Source organism: Crocodylus siamensis, chromosome 5 (assembly GCF_052110815.1).
Source record: "Crocodylus siamensis isolate JL-2025a chromosome 5, ASM5211081v1, whole genome shotgun sequence".
Classification (NCBI taxonomy): domain Eukaryota; kingdom Metazoa; phylum Chordata; order Crocodylia; family Crocodylidae; genus Crocodylus; species Crocodylus siamensis.
The window spans coordinates 63,739,478-63,758,571 of NC_143399.1; the positions used below are offsets into that span (position 1 = coordinate 63,739,478).

General features: G+C 45.8%; 1 protein-coding gene across 1 annotated transcript in view; it reads right to left on the reverse strand.

Annotated features, from left to right (window-relative positions):
* LOC149864170 (complement factor H-like) overlaps window positions 1–19,094 on the reverse strand; it is a 99,100-nt gene that overhangs the window by 46,472 nt on the left and 33,534 nt on the right. The window contains exons 13-16 of the mRNA XM_090049759.1: window positions 3,446–3,602; window positions 1,760–1,936; window positions 906–1,094; window positions 117–299 (exon numbers count right to left, since the gene is read on the reverse strand). Coding sequence (XP_089905885.1) covers window positions 117–299; window positions 906–1,094; window positions 1,760–1,936; window positions 3,446–3,602 — 706 coding nt within the window. The remainder of the gene's footprint in view (window positions 1–116; window positions 300–905; window positions 1,095–1,759; window positions 1,937–3,445; window positions 3,603–19,094) is intronic.

The window sequence follows — 19,094 nt, forward strand, 5'->3', positions numbered from 1 at the left end:
TTTTAGTAATATTTTGAACCCAGGAAGAGTCAAGTGGGTGCCTTTATGCATATCTACCATTTGTTAGCAAAAGTTCCCTTGAAAACAAACCATTCTGGTCCTAGAAGGAATCTTACCCACACAGGCTGGTGGTTGTGTCCAATTTCCATTGTTACAGAAAGATGTATTTTGTCCATCCAATGTGTAAAACTGTTGGCATTTGTATTCCACGGAGGACCCAGACGCATACTCTTTCTGGGAAAAAGTAGTTATATCTCCATTATCAATAGTAGGTGGACATCCACACTTCTTCCCAGTTTCTACACAAAATCAATAGAAACAAAAAAAAACATTGAAAGTACACGGTGAAACTTTATGGAAGCCACATCCCTATGGCAGAGTGTGGGACTGTTAACACTGCTTCTGTGTGCAGGGATTATTCATGAGAAGAAGATCTGAAGGATTAGGGTAATTACTTATATAGCAGTTTAGGAAGAAGGACCATCTGTACATTTAGGACTTTATGTTGGTCATTTACAATAATCATTACATTTATCAAATTAAACCAGGGGGACCAGGGGCACACCCATTCATTTTCATGATAAAGCCTGTTCACATTTAGTATGGAGTATTCTTAATATTTGGTGTATCCAGCAGCAGGGACAGTGCTCAGGACCTCAGAGGATGAACATCTTCCTGAAGGAGATTATTGCTATTTTAACCTTTATCTTCAAGCCAAAGAGAAAAACTAAGCACCTTCTTGGCACACCTTTCCTCACATTTTCTGCCCGGTCTACTGTCACCCCCAGTTCTTTATTTTACGCCTACTTCGAGCCCCACTCTAACTCACACTTCACTCTATTCCAAATGGCAATTTCTTACATCATTTCACTCCAGAGAAAATCTTTGTGACTGATCATACTTACGTGGGATACACAGTGGGAAAATGATATGTCCATCAGCACACATCCTGACAGAAGGAACAGTGAGGTGATATCCTTTGCTGCAGGAAAACTCCACAGTTTGAGCATTCAGAAGTATAACTGTACGTCTTCGGTTATTGCGTACGAACAGATTTTTCTCCTCCAGCTGCTGCTTAGTGATAGTGCATGGAGCTAAATGAAATCAGGAAAAACTTAAATATGCTATTTCCAATCAAACAGTCAGTTCCAGACATGCACAAGCCTGATCCATTTTTTCCCACCACAATTTAAACTAGTATCTCATGCAACAACCAGATGTGAATAGGTAAGATGAGAAGTAAGTTTGTTGCCAACTCAACACTTGGGAGTGACCAAGGAATCTCAGTGATACCATGCAGAGCTTGAGAAGGTAATGACTGTAGTATTTCTATTGTCTTCCACCATCCCTGGGAGGGAAGACATTGGGCATTCCTCAACGTCTGATGTCCTAAGTCATGTCATTAAGGTACAGTGGAGGAATTTCAGGTGGGATTTGAAGAGACAAGCAATTCGAGGTACAGGGAAGGAAGGTTGTGCCAACATCATTCTAAATGAAGAAAACTTTGTACCCCTAGGGAGGATGTGCTGTAAAATCCAGTGGTGGCAAATTAGAGAATCGCCCAGTTTCCTCTTTGTCAAATATTTCCATCAAATGCCCCAGTGCAGCTCACAGAAGTAATCAGAAGGATGGCACCACTTTCATCCCACATGGGCCTAACAAATTCTTGGCTATGGAGCCAATTGCCTATGATTAAATACTGAGGTCTACAGATTCCCAAAAACCTAACCCACCCTCAAGCAAAATACTTGCTAATTACCAAGGCATTTTGGCATTTGGGTCCAACTTCCTCCATTACATGTTATCCATTCAGATCCAGCCAGCGTGTACCCAGGGTAGCAGCGGTACTGCACTCTGTCACTTTCCACATATTCTGATTTTTCACCACTGAGAATGTCACCAAAATCCACTTCAGGGGGCTGTTCACACACCGGCACTATACAAACAGGACACACACAGAGTGGGTGATCCTAGGTGTAGTCAAGACATTAACACCACAGGAAATACTCCAGCTTGTTCTGTCAGGTTTTGTTACACTAATTTGTTAGCTTCTGTAGTATACAGATGTTTTCCAGAAGACTCAAACCTAAACTTTCTGTCTTGTTCTCAGCAAACCTGCAGCCGTTGGTAGAGAGGATAGGGGAAAGGGCACAGGTTGCAGGAGGAAGGAGCCTGGAGCACACACCAGGAGGTCACTCTCTGTGAGTAAGGCTTCAATGCTTGTTGGAATTGCAGTCCCTCTTCAATGTGCAGCCAGTTGGATTTTGTCAGTGAAGTTAGGTTACTCAAAGTGTGAGACCAGAAAACAAACCTTTCAGTTAAAAAATTCTCTCTTCCACAAGCAGGTTGCCCTTGTGTCTTTTGTAATTAAAAAACTATTCCATCTCAGTGGCATTACCAGTTTGTAGCTAGACCAAACTAACCATGACACATCCAGGCTCTTCACAGGAATTAACTCTGTGAAAATGGCAGAGTGGAGAGGAGTAGACTGCTAAGTAGAGAGGATGGTAAAGGTCGGGTAGCAATCAGAAGATGGTCCAAATACTAATCTCTTTACTAGATGTTAGCCAACCTGCTTTGTAAACCATTTTTCTCAACTGAGGTTTTCCATTTCAGCATGCACGAGGTCTGATCATGCTAGTGTCTACTTCCAAATTCTCATTCGAATTGATAAGGTTTTCTAAGTTATTAGAGCAATAGGGTTCCTAGCAGCTTACTGTCCGGGATCTGGTTTACGCGAAATGATTTCAACAGAATGCTAGCATGATAGGATAGCCCCTTTAATAAATGCTTGATGGTCAGAAATCCCTCAGGAAATATAACAACAGTGTGGTGAATATCCTTGAAGGACTGGTAGGTGTGAAGGCTGGAAAGAAACATTGTCCTCGAGTGTGGTCAGCTGTGGAGCTGAATGCCAAACATTCCTGGGTGCCACAACTTGTGTCGGAGGTGGAGTTTGCAATTAGAGAAAAACGTCTGCTTGCAAACATGTCTTCCCAAGTTGGGAAACAAGGGAATCTCTGGCAGGGGATTCCTCTGTCTTGTGCCTGCAGGAGCACAAAGAAGAAACTCCGATAGGCATTCTCCCTCCTTGCTTGCAGACATGCACCCCATTGCAGACATGCACCCCATTCCTTTGCAGGGATTTTCCCCAGTGTGCATCTACAAGCATGGAGGGGGCAAAATCTCATAAGGGCCCTACTGTATTTCCAGCCCATGCCCCGTGCTGCTGCTAGAAACACATGCACATTCTGTAGTCTGGTTTTATTACACCTACCCAAAGAACCTTGCCTGCACGTTCTGTGTGATCACACGGTAAATGGTTCAATGTAGGTAGACTCAAAAATGTAAGAATTGTGCTGGACTTAGGACTTTTGTCAAATACACTGTGCCAAGCAAGGGCTAGTCTAAATGACTGAGTATTTTGATACATTTCATAGCTTACCTTTTGCCTGGGAAGAGTAAGCCCAGAGGATCTGAATGACCACATATCTCAGCAATGTCATCCTGCTGATCCAGAACCTGCAAGAGCTCGCATGGAGTTCTGCTCCTTTTTTGATCCTCTCCTCAGCTGCTTTGTGAGGCAGATCTTCTTGTGTCTCCTATTGCCACAGCTGTGGCAACTGACTGTTGGTCAACATCAAGGTACAGAGATAACATAGGTTAAACTTCACCAGGAAAGCAGCCCAAGGTTTTTTAATTTTTTTACTACATTTCTTTCATCACCTGAAGCTGAGGGACACTTGTATTGAGACAAACAAGAGCACTACTTATCTGTGGTGCAGTGAATCTTCTGTCAGTGCCAGGAAAAAGAGGTTTTCTTAACTCAGTGTTTCACCTTCAGTAAAGTTAACTCACATGCCCCAGCATGGTTTTCATCTTAGCATCTGCTGCGTCCTTCCCTCTTACAGTATAAAAATGTAATATCCTAAACACAGAGATTCTTCTTCAACAGTCAGACAGTCAAGGACTGAAAAAAAGTTTCCTTGTTGGCTGCACTGAGTCTGGAACCAAACAGGTTTTCTTTTCCCAGGCACTCTAGCCAAAACTAAGTCGGTTAAAGTTTTCCATGGAAAGCCGCATAAACCTTCCTCGTTCTCTTTTGACTCGGAGATAGACAGACTTTCTCTCACTGTCCCTTCAGATTTCTGCTGAACCAATCTGGAGGTTACCCCCATTCCACCTGAACACCCTGTCAAGTGTCAAAACTTCCCATTTTTCCCCAATTCCCTTTTCAAAGGCTGTAAAAAGGGGAAGAAAGGATTGTCCAGTGAAAACTCTCATCATATAAGCAAAAGTGTTTATCAGATATCGATTAGGATGTAACTGACCACACGGACATTCAGAATTTTGATTAATCACATTTTGTTTTGGTTTGCCTTGGCTTGACATTTAGGGATTCCTCTTACATACACAGCCTGTCAACATTGTTAATATTTACTTATTTTATCAGGCTTTGCTTCTTTCTTCATGCCCTTCTGGGGTGTCTGAGTACTACTTTAGAACGAATCGTTACTGTTGTGTAGAGTCCCAAAAAGCCACAGGGCATGGACACTTACAAAAGCAAAAGTTACCCTCCATTCAGGACTCAATAGTTTATGGGATAGGTGCTGACACCCACAAGAACGAACAGCAGAAGTCTGCAGCATGCAAATCCAAGGGCAGGCATGTCTGTACTGCTCGACTCCTGCACCAAGCAGCACTGGGCTGGAGCACAGTTCTCTAATTTATCAAGATCTTTTTTGAATTCTAGTGCCTTTTTACTTAAGGAAATATGTCACAATCCTGAGCCAAAAGCCGTTTTAAAAATTAGACTTTTCAAAATGCATTCCCTTCACCCAGGCTAAATCTCATCTCCCAGATGCACGTTATTGTTTATCCTCAAGTATGTGCCAGGTGTAGAACAAATAATAGAAAAATATGTATAAAGATCTCTAAATGGCATTAATGCCACAAAGAACCTCTCCCTCCATGAATAACTAACAGAAATAGAATTTCAAGACTGCTACCAAACACATAATTGTTTATTTCAAAAAGCATTAAAATATATGGAAATACACTCCACCAAAAGTGACTTTGTGCTTACTGAGCAGTTCAACAAGTTTAATATTAAAAGCAAATGTTATATCCAAAATTGAGTTTATAGTGTGATTCTAGGTCTTAGAAATTGATATCATCATTAAATCAAACCCAAGTTCCCTACTATTTGCATAAAGCTGAACACCCTTGTGTTCTTAGCTGCTGTTTCTTCCTATGCGCTGTAGGAATAATCATAAGAATACAGGGCAATCATACCTGAGAAGTGTAACAGGAGTCATCAAGGGGGAAGGAGAATACAAAAGCAGAGCCTTGAGATTAGCAAATGGGCCCTCCTTTGTCCCGTCCCTCCCTTTGTCCCATCCCTCCCCATTTTACTCGCTGAAAGGGGTCTCCATCCCCGTCCCCATTCCCTGGGAAGCGTCCCCAAAGGCACCATGGACAGAGGGCACACGCCAGAAGCCTGTCTCTTGCACCCCACTGGATGGGGATTGTGGGCCTTAGCGTCTCACCTCCAGACTGCTGACACCTAAGAGAAGGCGCCTCAGAGTGGAGCCTGCATCTTAACCAAATGTACTTTGACTCTGATAACAGCCCTAGGATTGGTAGATATAGAATTGTTTGATTGTTTATATTGTTGCTTTTTTTGTTCTTACTCTGTATCAATAAACTTGCCTATTATCAACTGGCAGGTGTTGTGGTCCGTCTGAGGGTTGTGCTCGCCCGGAACAAAGGTATAGGTGTTGGGTCCCAATCCTGTGTCCACAATTACTAGGCCAGTGCAAAATGGCTAGTATTCACTTTGGATTCAAATTCAGCCAATTCGGAGGACAGTGATTCCATTCGGTGATTCCAATCACTGTCTTGAACCGATTCGGCTGAAGCTGATTCAGAGATTCAGCCACCACCAAATCGGCCAGATCTCTGAATTGGGTCCATCCCTTGCCCAGTTTCAATGGCTGCCCCACCTGCTCTCCCAGCTCCCGGCTCTTTAAAAAAAAAAAAAAAATACCCCCACACACCAGCTGCTGCCAGGCAAGGAGAAATTCTTGCTGCCCCCTGCTGCATGGGAGGCTCTACCATGAGCCTCCCACCCCCTACCCACTCTCCCAGCCCCAGCTCATGGCTGCCCTGCCCTTCCCTGCATCCTGCCCTTAAAAAAAGAAGTCCCAATTTACCAGCTCCTGCCAGGCTGGGACAATCCCTGCTGCTCCCCCACTGCCCTGCACTGCATGGGGGGCTTTGCCATGAGCTCCCAGAAGCTCTGAGGCTGCTGCAGCATCTGATGAGTATGGGCTTTTTTTTTTTAAGGGCTGGGAGCTGTGGTGGGTGGGGCAGCGATGAGGGGAGGGGCTGGGAGAGCGGGCAGGGGTTGTGGGGATTGTGATAGAGCCCCGCAAGCAGCATGAGGCAGTGGGGAGGCATCAGGGATTTCCCCCCTGCCTGGTAGCAGCTGGTGAGTGGGGGCTTAAAAAGCTGGGAGCTGGGGTGTGGGGCAACCATGGGGGGGCTGGGACAGCAGGCAGGGGTACTCAGGGGGGGCTGTGGGATCAAGCAGGGGATGGGTCTGGGTGGAGGTCCACCCCATAGTCCCCTCCCCCCTCCTCCAGCCTCCCCTCTCCTACCCTCTACTTACCAGCATGGAGTCTGGGTACAGTTCCCTGCAGCAGTGAGTGGGGACTGCCCAAATCAGTTCTCTGAATGTTTTCTGAATCGATTCAGAGAGCTGCAGATAGATTCAGACCTTTTAACTGGTCTCCTGATTCAATTCGGATTTGGAGATTTGGCTACCGAATCAGGCCATATCTCCTCCAAACTGAATAAGCACCCGAAGCTTCGCACAGCCCTAACAGTTACTATGTAATAGATATTATCATGGCCTAACTTAGCCAGCTAGCATTTCCACCTGAAGGAGCCCCTTTGCAAACATGCCTGAATCCCCCCCACCCCACTCTGCTTTATCCAGTTGTCTTCCTAATTTCATAGATTTCATAGATTTCATAGACATTAGGGCTGGAAGGGACCTCGGGAGATCATCGAGTCCAGCCCCCTGCCCAAAGGGCAGGAAGTCAGCTGGGGTCATAGGATCCCAGCAAGATAAGCATCCAATTTACTCTTGAAGGTGTTCAATGTAGGTGCTTGAACCACCTCCGCTGGCAGACTGTTCCAGACCTTGGGGGCTCGGACAGTAAAGAAATTCTTCCTTATGTCCAGCCTGAAACGGTCTTGCAGGAGTTTGTGACCGTTCGACCTCGTCATCCCTTGGGGCGCTCTGGTGAACAGACGTTCCCCCAGATCCTGGTGGTCACCCCTGATAAACTTATAGGTGGCCATCAGATCACCCCTGAGCCTGCACTTTTCCAGGCTAAAGAGTCCCGTGGCTTTCAGCCTGTCATCGTAAGATCTGTTTTCCTGACCTCTGATCATGCGCGTGGCTCTCCTCTGGACTCTCTCAAGCTTCTCCACATCCTTTTTGAATTGTGGAGCCCAAAACTGGACGCAGTACTCCAGCTGCGGCCTCACCAAGGCCGAGTACAAGGGGAGAATGACGTCCCGGGATTTGCTCGAGAAGCATCTATGGATGCACGTCAGCATTTTGGTCGCTTTACTAGCCGCAGCATCGCATTGGAGGCTCACGTTCATCTTGTGGTCAATGATGACCCCCAAGTCTTTTTCTTCTGTAGTGCTAACCAACGTAGCACCCCACTTAATCCCTAATGGGATGGGACATATTCAATAAACAGGAAGGGGTGCAGGATTCCCTGCCTCCCTCCCTCCCTCCTATTAGCTTGGCCCAACTCAGCCAGCCAGCTGACTCGGACCATGCATCTCCACCTGAGGGGTCCCTTTGCCCGCCCCCCCCCGCCCACACACACACTCTTTACCCTTTGGAGCATATTCTGAATTGATGTTTTATCCTATTGTATTGCATCTGTGAAAAAAATACAGATGAGAAACAAAAAATTCTGATTTGTACTTGCTTCTGCTTGATTTTAGGGCATGGACCTGGGAGAGGGGTAGCGGTTTGCAGCCAGCCAGGGGCAGAAGTGCAGTAGCTTCCCAGGCTGGACACAAAGCTGGTCAAGGCCTGTATTTCAGATTGGCTGGCCCCCCCTTCAGGTACCTCAGTAATATGTCTGGGGATAGCCATCTTCTTTATAACACTTCTGACCTCTCTATAGGGAGCAGAGTGCTTTTTGATGGTCTTCAATGATTAGCAGCTGCTTGCTAGGGTGACTCCCTGCAGTAGCTGAGACCCATCTTATGAGGAGATGCCAGTACCTAGTGTAGAGCCCCTGGCAGGAATTATCCAGCATTCTGACTTGCAATGCAGAGAAATGTCTTGAATTTGGATGAAAAGAACTTCTCCCACAAGGATGCTTTATTTCAATATTCTGCAGAGACCTATAGGTAGCTGAACAAATTACCCTGGGCTGCTTTGGGAGTGCTGCATCTCATTTCCCTGTCACCTTCTCCATGTCCTTTGAGGACAAATCAATCCTGACCAACATCTAATGAGTTCTCTCCAAGGGGGGAGCGGGTTGTAGCCAGCCAGGGGGAGGGCAGGGGTGGTCTGAAAAGCCAGTTCCAAAAGGTTTTGTAAAGAAAATATTGCATTGCAAAGAACAGATTGAAAAAAAAAATCATACTTGCATTGCACCTCCCATAACAGTACAGCCTGCAAAGAAAAAACTGCCAGGGGGTCAGGAAAAAAAGAAGCTGCTCTGGAGCTGCAGCAGCAGGCATTAACCACAACCCCTCCCACTCTGCCCCAACACACACATTTGGGGGACCATGCATATGAAATGCATTATAATGCTTTAAAGACTTGCTAAAGGCCCTGGGAGGTCCATGCATGGAGAAGTTTTGCAGATTGCCTGCTTACTGGTGGGCATGGGTTGGTTGTTTAGACTTTTTTCTTATCAGAAATTCTGGCTGCACCCTAGCACTTAACAAGCATTTAATCTCCCTTCGAAAACAGCCCACTCTGTAACTCTTTGCAACTCTTTCCAGTAATGCCATGACTTCATAAAACCCCATAAGCACAGCATCCCCATGCTGAGGCAGGCTCAGTCTCCAAAAACCACCCATCCCAAAGAAAACATGGCACATATAGAGAGCAAAAATAAAACACTATAGTCAGAAAAGGGGATCTTCCTCCCCAGCACCTTTACAATATATAATATATACAAAACATTTTGTTAAAAAAACCCCCTCAAAACTGCAAATCTCCACAATATAGGTCTTGCTTTCAGTCTCTTCATTTTTTACTTTTACTGGTTGCCACCCCCAGCAAGTTCTGCCTACAAATGTTTTCTGCAGGGAGAGGAAAAGAGGAAGAAGTAGAAGAGGAGGGGGTTTTGAGGCACAGTCAAAAAATGGACTACCCCCACGCGTGCATGCGCTCGCACGCGCGCGCGCGCGCGCACACACACACACACAGTGTCAGTGGGACATATTACCTAAATATCACCTGGGATCCTGCATACCCTGGGTGTTGGGTCTGGCAGGCAGCATCCTGCCCCTGGACTTTTGGTCATGGTTCAGAAATAGAATAGGAGGAAGTTCAGAAGGTTTGCAATATTGAAGGAAGTCATGTAACCACTCACTCCAAAGTTTCAAACTACTTGCAAAAAACTTACCATTATGGTGATGCTGCAGCTGTCATGAGGAGCTATGTCCACTGCAGTGGCAGCACATGACAGGGGATGCAGGGGGCACAGGTGAAGGCGGGGGGGTGTTGGAAAAATTAAGAAGGGGTAATGAATTAAGGGAATATTGGCTTCCTCCCCTATTTCTTTTTGTTAAAATAAAAATAAAAACAATAATTTGCTGAGCAGACCCAACCCTAACCTGTGGCCACTCCACTGTGTGCTGTGAGGTAGGAGGGAGGGGTGAGGCAGTGATGGCATGTAGGACTGCAGGAGCACCCACATGGGAACCCCCCCTCCAAGACTGGTTGCAGGGGGGAGCACATGCCCCCCCCCCGACTAAGGTAGCACCAGTCGCCCATGGGGTGAGGAGTGAAAGAGGGTAAAAAAACCCAAAAAACATGCAACGGCACCTACTGGCTAAAGGCCATGACAGTGCCACCTCATGGCAAAGGAGATTGCTTTGAAGTCTGTGGAGTCTCTGACTGTTTACACAAAAAAATCCATAGATGTGGTGTTGTAACTGGGGAGCACTGCAAAATAACACACCTCCAAATAGTGTTAGTTCAAGTCACTAAATTGACTCTTGGAGAGGTGGGAAATCCCAAGCCATACAAACACAAACACAGTTGTATTGGTATAAATGGGAAATGTTGCTTTGTCTACACATGCCCCTAGGCTAGAGAGTATGCAGGGTATGGTGACAAGCTGGGGTCCTGTTTGCTCAGGAAATTATCTGAGGACAGAAAAATGCCCTGTCTGGGGACTAATTGGTATTATTGAAATGCAGAAGTCGTCACACATCCAGTAGGAAAGCCAGAAAATGGTAGAGAAGCACTTTTAATGTGGCTCTGAGAAGAAGCTAGCAGAACATTATAGGAATCAGACTGGCTGGAAATCTGGGCTTCAAATCATTGTTAAAGCAAGGCTTCTTTACTGTTGACCATAGTCTATTCAAAAAAACAGATCGTGTTAACTATACTTAAATAAACATTCAAAGTACCTGTACATATCATCAATATCCTCTTCTCGTATACAAACAATGCATAAATCTGTTCCTATAATCTAATGACAAAATGTGTTCATGATGGTGTTACTTGTGGGAAGAAGGGGAGAGAGGGGGGATTATGTTGTAGTTCCAGCCTGTTCATTTCTCTAGATTCAAGTGAGATACCAAGGAAGGTAGTTTAGCAGGAGCCTTGGGGCCATCTGGTGGCCGCAATGAGAACTTGGTGAATGTTGAAGAAAGTTTGAAATAAAGATGTTAAGCACCGAGAATAGTAAACCATGTCAATCTTGAGTCATGAAGAAGGTGAGTTACATATACGTTGCTTTTCAAAGTACACTACATGTGCACTGTGAGAATTCCCGTAATACTATAAGCCATCCTAGCTGTGAAGAACACCAATTTTTATAAAGCATCTTTAGTGTTAAACAAGAGAAAACATGAACGGTATGAAATAAAGAAGGTCTCTCCTCATCGAGAGATGTTTAATTTTATTACTAAGCTGGGGATTGGATGGTTCAAGGGAAAACCAGAACTCCAGACTAGTGGAAATTCATGATGAGAATCTGGGGCTGTATTGGCTGAGGATATTTTCTGGGGACTGATAAATGCCCTAGCTGGGGATTAATTAGAACTACTAGCCATGTCTACACAAGACACTGACTGCACAGTAACCAGAGTTACCGAACAGTTGTGTTGCCAAATGGCTTGGAGGTGATACTAACTGCACAGGAGCTCATTACTATTGTGCAGTAGCATCATGATGCTACTGTGCAGTCAGCATCTCATGTAGACATGACCAGAGACTCAGAAGAGTCATAAATCAACAGAAAGCTACCAGAGTGAGAGAAGTACTTCTTGTCTGGCCTCAAAAGAAGCCAAGAAATTGCTTCTTGGGAAGTGTACTGGCTGGAAAGAAGGCTTCAAGTGATGAACGAGCCAGGGATTCCTTTTTTTTGGATCTTACCCTGTTCGGGGAAACAGCTGTTGTAATCTTTGTAAATAAACCCCACAAAATATCTGTTCCTATCACTAGGTTCTTCTTCCAATACAAAAGCTACACAGAAGACCTTATCTATAAATTCTTGCCACTTGTGGGGCAAGAAAGAAAAGCTGTGAACAAGGGGTGCACCAATAGAGATCCTAGGGGCCAATACCAGTAGCCAAAATCTAAGGAGGCATGGCCTATACCAACCTGATATCCGATGCAGCTGCCTCCAGGTGGTAAGTCTCTTGTGGTGGAAGGGCAGGGGGGAGGGAATGGGCGAAGGGGGACAGATCAATGACCCCCATGGTGAGGAAGGGAGGGGGCAGGGGCAGGTGCTGCCCAGAGGGGTGGGGGCACAGGTTGGAAGCACAGCGCATGGTGGGGGCAGCTCCCACTTCTCCTTGCAACACCCTGGGAGGGCAGAAGAGTTGTGTGTGGACCCCAGATCTGTGTGGGACAGGTGGATGTGCTAGAGCTGGTGCTGTGTGGGGCTCTTCTCAGTGGGGGCTGGGCTTGGAGCGGGCATCAGTGGCACTGGAAGGGGCTGCAGCCACCCAAAATTTCACCGCAGCTCCACTCTTAGCCCCATGCCGCCAGGCACAGCCTGGCTCCGTGTCCCGTGTCCACCCACATTCTGGGAAGAGCCGAGGCTGCACTGGACAGCTGCTGAAAGCCACAGCACTGGGAGTGGAGCAGCACCTAAATTAGGGGTAGCTGCAGCACCCTCCCAGCACTGCCAGTGCCCACTCTGAGGCTCTTTTGGCGCTGCGTGGGGCTCTTCTCAGTGGGGGCTGGGCTCAGAGTGGGCACTGTGAGGGATTTCTCACTGAATGTAATGAGAGGTTTTTGACTGCCACATGACAGTTCCCACTTGTTCTCCAAAAAAGGACCTTTGCCAAAAATACGGTAAGGAAAATTTTGACAAAAATGTTCACAAAATCACATTCTGGTCTCCAGTGCAGGCATTTTATTAGCTCAAAGGGGAAAAAAATGTTACCAAGACACTCGGGCTCTGGAGTCCATCCATTTCTGCCACACACTGGCCATGTCTTCATGAGATGCTGACTGCACAGTAGCTCTTTACTAATGCACAGTATCATCATATGGCACAAAGCATGATGCGATGCTACTGTCAGCATCCCCTAAAAGCTGTTCGGTGATGCCACTGAGGAGTAACTCTAATTACTGTGCTGTCATTTAATACTTATTTATAGAAGTAGCATATAAGTGTACAGTAACAACTGCACAGTCAACATCTCATGTAGATGCGCCCACTGTGTAATCACTTGTGTCAAAACATCTCCAGGTGAAAATACATTTTTTTTACTTGTTTTGAGAAGAATAATCTAAAAATAAGGCAAGCTGAGTTGTGATATTTGCCTGAAAGAACTGTACAAATAATTCCAGCCATTAGAGATTGCAGTCTGGTAAAAAGATACCTCAAAAATGGCATTGTTTTTCCTGTCAAACACTTCATGCCAGAGACTAGATGGAGGAATTCCCACTATCGGCTAAACTGCTTTTCTGGCTGTTTGATTCAGTCAAAGCAAGGCAAAACACTGGAGCAAGAAGTAATTTTAGCTCCATATTTAAACAGGCTATGTGGAGAAATAAAGTGACTGGCCAGTCTCCAAATTCCAGGACAGCATCAATTCTGGGTTACATCCAGATTTTCCTGAAGACCTCCTGAAATGGGAATTTCATCCCAAATACAATAAATTGATCTTGGATTGGTACCAAGAAGTCATGCAGTGCTTCTTGCTGTCTGCTGCTGCATGTTTGGCTATAGCCACAGATTCTAGGGGCATTCACTGAACTGGTTAAATGAAATCCATGTAGCAGTAATTGTGGGAGCTGCATAACAACAGACAGCCCAGTGGCAAAGGCAACAGCTCATTTGAAAAAACAAACATCCCAACATTTATATATTTTCCATAGTCCACGAGGAGCCCAGTGACAGGGACCTCAAATCTATCAGGTCATTCAATACAGTGAACTTGCAAAAAGTGGCATGCACAATGATCTTGAAGTATTCCTTCTGAAATTTAAGAAGTTGTCAGTGGCAGCACAATAGCAAAATGAGCATTGAGTGCCTTATTTAACCATCCTAGCATACCTATTAGGGCCTTAACTTAGAGGCTGCCCAACTATGCTCCTAAAGTTCAGCTAGCATCTTCGATTACCAAACACCAATAAATTGCATCCCCTGAACAAGAAGGATCAAGTGATGTTCTCAGAGGCTGAAAGAAACATTGGTATCTCAGATTCAAACCTGAAATCCAGGCTACCCTCTTGTAATTATGAATTCATGTTTAAATGATTTATCCATATTTTCAGGGTCAGAGCTGTGGCGGAATGCCGGGCTAGCAGTTCCGGCACCGCATGGGGAGCCGCGGGCTTTGCGGAGCTGTGTGAGCGCGCGGCTTGTGGGGCAGGATTGGAGGTAGCTTTATAGCTGCCCTCGAGGTTCGCCGAGCTGGCACAAGTAGACGACTTAGAGTTAGTTGTTAGTTTTCTTTGTAATATGTCTATAGGATGTCCGTTGGTTCACGAGGTTCCAGAGCCAGCCCTTGCGTTCCAACACTGGAACCAGTCCAATGCTAGGTGCGGCTGCCGACTCCTTAAGTCCCAGAATTGGTCAACGGCTCATTGAGATGGGATGTTAGTAGTAGAAGTTATTACAGAGTAGATATAAGGTAAAACAAAAAGGTTTTATTCACTCACCTGGCCTCACCCTTTTACGAATAAGAGGGGAAGCCGACTGGAATGAAGTTGCAGTAAATACAAGTACAGGGATCGTAGGTATGCTGTCTAAGCTACGATGAGAGGCAGTCGAGAAGTGGAGTCTCTGATGTTTCTTCAGTTACAGTATGCTGGATACAAAGGGGGTCTGTTGGTTCACGGGGTTCCAGAGCCAGCCCTTGCGTTCCAACACTGGAGCTAGTCCAATGCTAGGTGCAGCTGCCTGCTCCTTAAGTCCCAGAACTGGTCAACAGCTCATAAATGGGATGTAGAGTACAAAACTGTAACACAGTGAGTTGTCGATTGTTGGGTTTTCAAGGCCCTTGTCTTCGCTGGGATATGCCCAGGCGGGGAGGCTGAGAACTGGTCTGCAGGGTGATCAGGTCTACAGAGTTTTCCTGTTGTCGTCTCTGCTGTTTCCTGCTTCTTTGCCTCTTTATAGATGTTGGTTGGACTGCCTCTATGACACTAACTATGATATAAGCTAAGCATACAGGGATAGGAAAATTTCTTTTACATAGTAGTTACTAGGCATATTTTCTGCATAAGTTTCGTTTCTGCAGAACTGACACTTTTTAGATAAGAAGTAAAATTTACAAAGTACAGGTGTGTGGCCTACTGCCAGTAGAGAGCAGTACCAGGCGCTTGTTTTGATTAACTGTTAAGACTTCAAGATTACATAAATGTGAGAATGCCGTGCAGCAGTTATACAGAAAAGAGAGAAAAAAAATATAAAACAGTTACAGGAGGAAGAAATTGGATCACAGAAACATAGGAAAATAGGGCTGGAAGGGTCCTCATCATGTCTTCTAGTCCATCCTTCTGATCAAGAGAGGATCATCCCTGACTAAAGCATCCCAGCCCAGTGTCTATCCAACCTGCTCTTGACAATTTTCAGGGTGGGAGATTCTGCAACATCTCTAGGTAGCCTGTTTCAGTGCTTCTTGACCACCTTCATAGTCAGAAAGATTCCCTTAATTTTCAACATACATTTCCTCTGCTGCAGTTTGAGGCTATTTCTCCTAGTCCTGCCCCTAAGAACCACAGAGAAAAGCCCATCTCCATCTTCTCTATAATCACATGCTAGGTATTTGAAGACTTTTCAAATCTCCTCTCAGTCTTCTATTCTCCAGAATAGATGGTCATTTTTCATGTGCCCCAGGGTTGGGGGAAGTGGACGGTGTGGCAGAGCACTGGTAGTGCCTGCCACTTTAAGAGTTGAGTCAAGTAGCTGGCAGGTGCTTGATTGTAGCAGCCATTTTAAAACACTGGCTTCCAATATAAATAGGGCAGTTCACTGTTCCCCACCATGATGCAAGACGGACTCGAGGGGAATGCCTCCAGGCCTCAGGTCGGGGAGAACTGGATTAGAGAGCTTCTGGAGGGGCTGGACGTGTTCAAATCAGCCGGTCCAAATACTTCCCACACCAGGGTATTGAGGGAGCTAGCAGGGGTTATTGCAGGGCCCTTCGCATGGCTTTACGAGCGCTCGTGGTGCTCAGGCCAGGTGCCAGATGATTGGAAGATAGCCAACGTGGTCCTCATCTTTAAAAAAGGGAGGAGGGAGGACCCAGGCAACTAGAAGCCCATCAGTCTTATCTCATTCCTAGGCAAACTCTTTGAGAAGATCTTCAAAGAGCACATCTGTGATGGGCCGGCTTCAGAGACGATGCTCAAGGGCAACCAGCACGGTTTCATTAGGGGCAAGTCATGTCAGACCAACCTGATTGCCTTTTATGATCAGGTCACAAAAACATTGGATGCAGGTGTCACCATGGACGTAGTCTTTCTGGACCTCAGCAAGGCCTTTGACAATGTCTCCCACCCATCCTCATTAAAAAACTAGGCGACTGTGACATTGATGCCTACACAGTCAGATGGATTGCAGATTGGCTGAAGGATCATACTCAGAGGGTGGTGGTGGATGGGTCATATTTGACCTGGGGGGAAGTGGGCAGCGGAGTGCCCCAGGGCTCGGTCCTTGGGCCCGCGCTGTTCAATTCCTTTATCAGAGATTTGGACAACAGGGTGAAAAGCTACCTGTTTAAATTTGCTGGTGATACCAAAATTTGGGGTGAGATGAGCACACTAGTTGGGTGGGAAACTCCCTTCTTGAGAGCACAGAGGCAGAAAGGGCTCTTGGAGTCCTTACTGACTCCAAGATGAGCATGGGCCAACAATGCAAGGTCACGGTTGGCAGGGCTAACCGGATCTTGTTGTGCAAACACGGGTGCATCTCAAGCAGGGCCAAGGAGGTGATCCTCCCCCTCTACATGACACTGGTCAGGCCACAGCTGGAGTACTGTGTCCAGTTCTGTGCGCCCCACTTCAGGAGGAATGTGGACAACATGGACAGGGTCCAGAGGAGGGCCACCCGCATGATCTGGGGACAACAGGGCAGACCCTACAATGAGAGACTGCGGGACCTGAACCTGTTCAGTCTTCACAAGAGAAGGCTGAGGGGGGACCTGGTGCCATTTATAAACTCACCAGAAGGGTTTGGGAGAGACCTTGTTTCCCCTAGTGCCCCCTGCCATAACAAGGAATAATGGCCACAAGTTGTTGGAGAGTAGGTTTAGATTAGACATCTGTAAGAACTACTTCACAGTCATGGGGGCTAGGATCTGGAACCAACTTCCGAGGGAAGTGGTGCTGGCTCCTACCCTGGTGGTCTTTAAGAAGAGGCTTGATGCCTACCTGGCTAGAGTCATTTGAGCCCAGTTTTTCTCCTGCCCAGGCAGGGGGTCGGACTTGAAGATCTACAAGGTCCCTTCCAACCCAACTTCTATGATTCTATGATCATAGGGGGTACACACAGGTGCATGTGCATGCCCTGAGATCAGCTGTGCACCCCCAGGAAGCACCAGCAACGAAACCTTGTGAACATTCCAGGTGCTGGCCAGGCTCTGAGCAGCAGGCTCACCTCAGCTGCAGCTCCCCGAAGTCCCCAGATAAGGCTGCTGGGGCCAGCACAGTTGCTGGCCCCTACCTCTCCTACCCCACCCAAGATAACCTGCCGTGAACCAGAGGGTGCACGGCACAGCTTTTCCACAAGCACAACTAGCATTGGCAAAAAGCTTGCTGCACCATAAAGGGTTAATCCTTACCTGGTACTGCTCTACCATTCCTATGGGAGCCCAATTCAATACATACTATCAAATAATGCTACAATTTATCAAACAAGGCGACAATTAGTATGCCAAATGCACATCCTATCTAAAACTGAAAGAGAAATAACAAGTGAAGTAAGGTGTGAAGATTTATAGAGCTGGAGATACAACTGTTTTCTCCCAAAATAGGATACTAGCTTGCCTCAAACCTGAAATAAAAGCTCATAGCAAGATGCGCATGTCTTTAAATAATGTTTATAAATCTCATGTTTCTAAAGCTTGGGTCATTTATTATACAGAGGTAATTAAGTCATGTTAGTCTGAAGTCAGGCAGAAAGCAGCTACTTCTCTGATTTAGTTAGGTATAAGATACAAATCTACATGCAGCCCCCTCTTTCTCTCTGGTCATACAGGCCTCAAGGTCCTATGACTGCCTATAGTAAAGCCTTCCATCTCCTCCTATCTTACACAATCTCCTTCCACCTTGTTGCATCTTTGCCTCCCCCTTCCTGATCGGTTTTTATGTTATCTTCCCATCGTTGCTCTGGTCCCCCTTGAAGACTGATGCCCTCTGCCTCAGCTTCTGAAATCTGCTTCACATGCCTTCTCATTGGTTCTCACAATATACCCAGCCTATTTCATTCTCTATACTCTTATCTTGCTGAAGACATCAGGGACATTCATACACATACTTTTTCGCACTGCGACATGCCAGGGATATGGTGCATCAGAGCTGACGCGATTACTCGAGGCTGCTCCACACACAAGCTGACACACATCACGCTGCGTCACTTCCAGTTTTATAAGCGTCAACACGGAGCAAAAGGCAGCAGTGCGCTTTGAACCAAAACACTTCTAATGTGTTTTAGTTCAAAAGTGGCCTGCTGCCATTTTCTGTGCTCTGATGTGCATTTCACCAGTTATACAACTGCATGGGTCAAAGCGCCCAGTGCTGCATACATGTGTAAAAATGCCCCAGGTTTTTTGTAAAGATCCATAACCCCTTGAGATCTTCTCCTCCATGCTTTGTTCTCATGTACTGCACCAAATAGTTTCCTTAGTATTTTGTTTAAAAACACTTGCAGTATTTTTCCTTTTGCCTTAGTCATCATCTAGGATTCACATCCATATGAAAGGACAGGTCAAACACTTGTAGTATAAAGTTGGATTTTAAGGTTTCTTGAGATTTTCCTTGATGCCATTATTTCATCCAGGCTCAACAGACAATTAGCACCATAAATTCTTACCTCGATTTCTTCAATTGTTTCATTGTCTTCAGTGATTACTATTCCAAAATATTTAAAATTTTTCTACTTTTTCCACATTGTCATTCTCTTCCCCTGTGGGATTGAGATTTATTTCTGGATGTGATCATGTAGAGTGCACCAATACATTGGTCCGATATCGGATTGGTACTGACATAAAGAAAATTGTCTATATCAGATATTAGCCCAATGAGACCTATAACTTGGCCAATAAATGCCCATGCTGCACGCAGCCGCAGAGTAGCATGGAGCAAACCTGGCAGTGTGGAGAGCTGCCTCCAGCTGCTAAGTTGG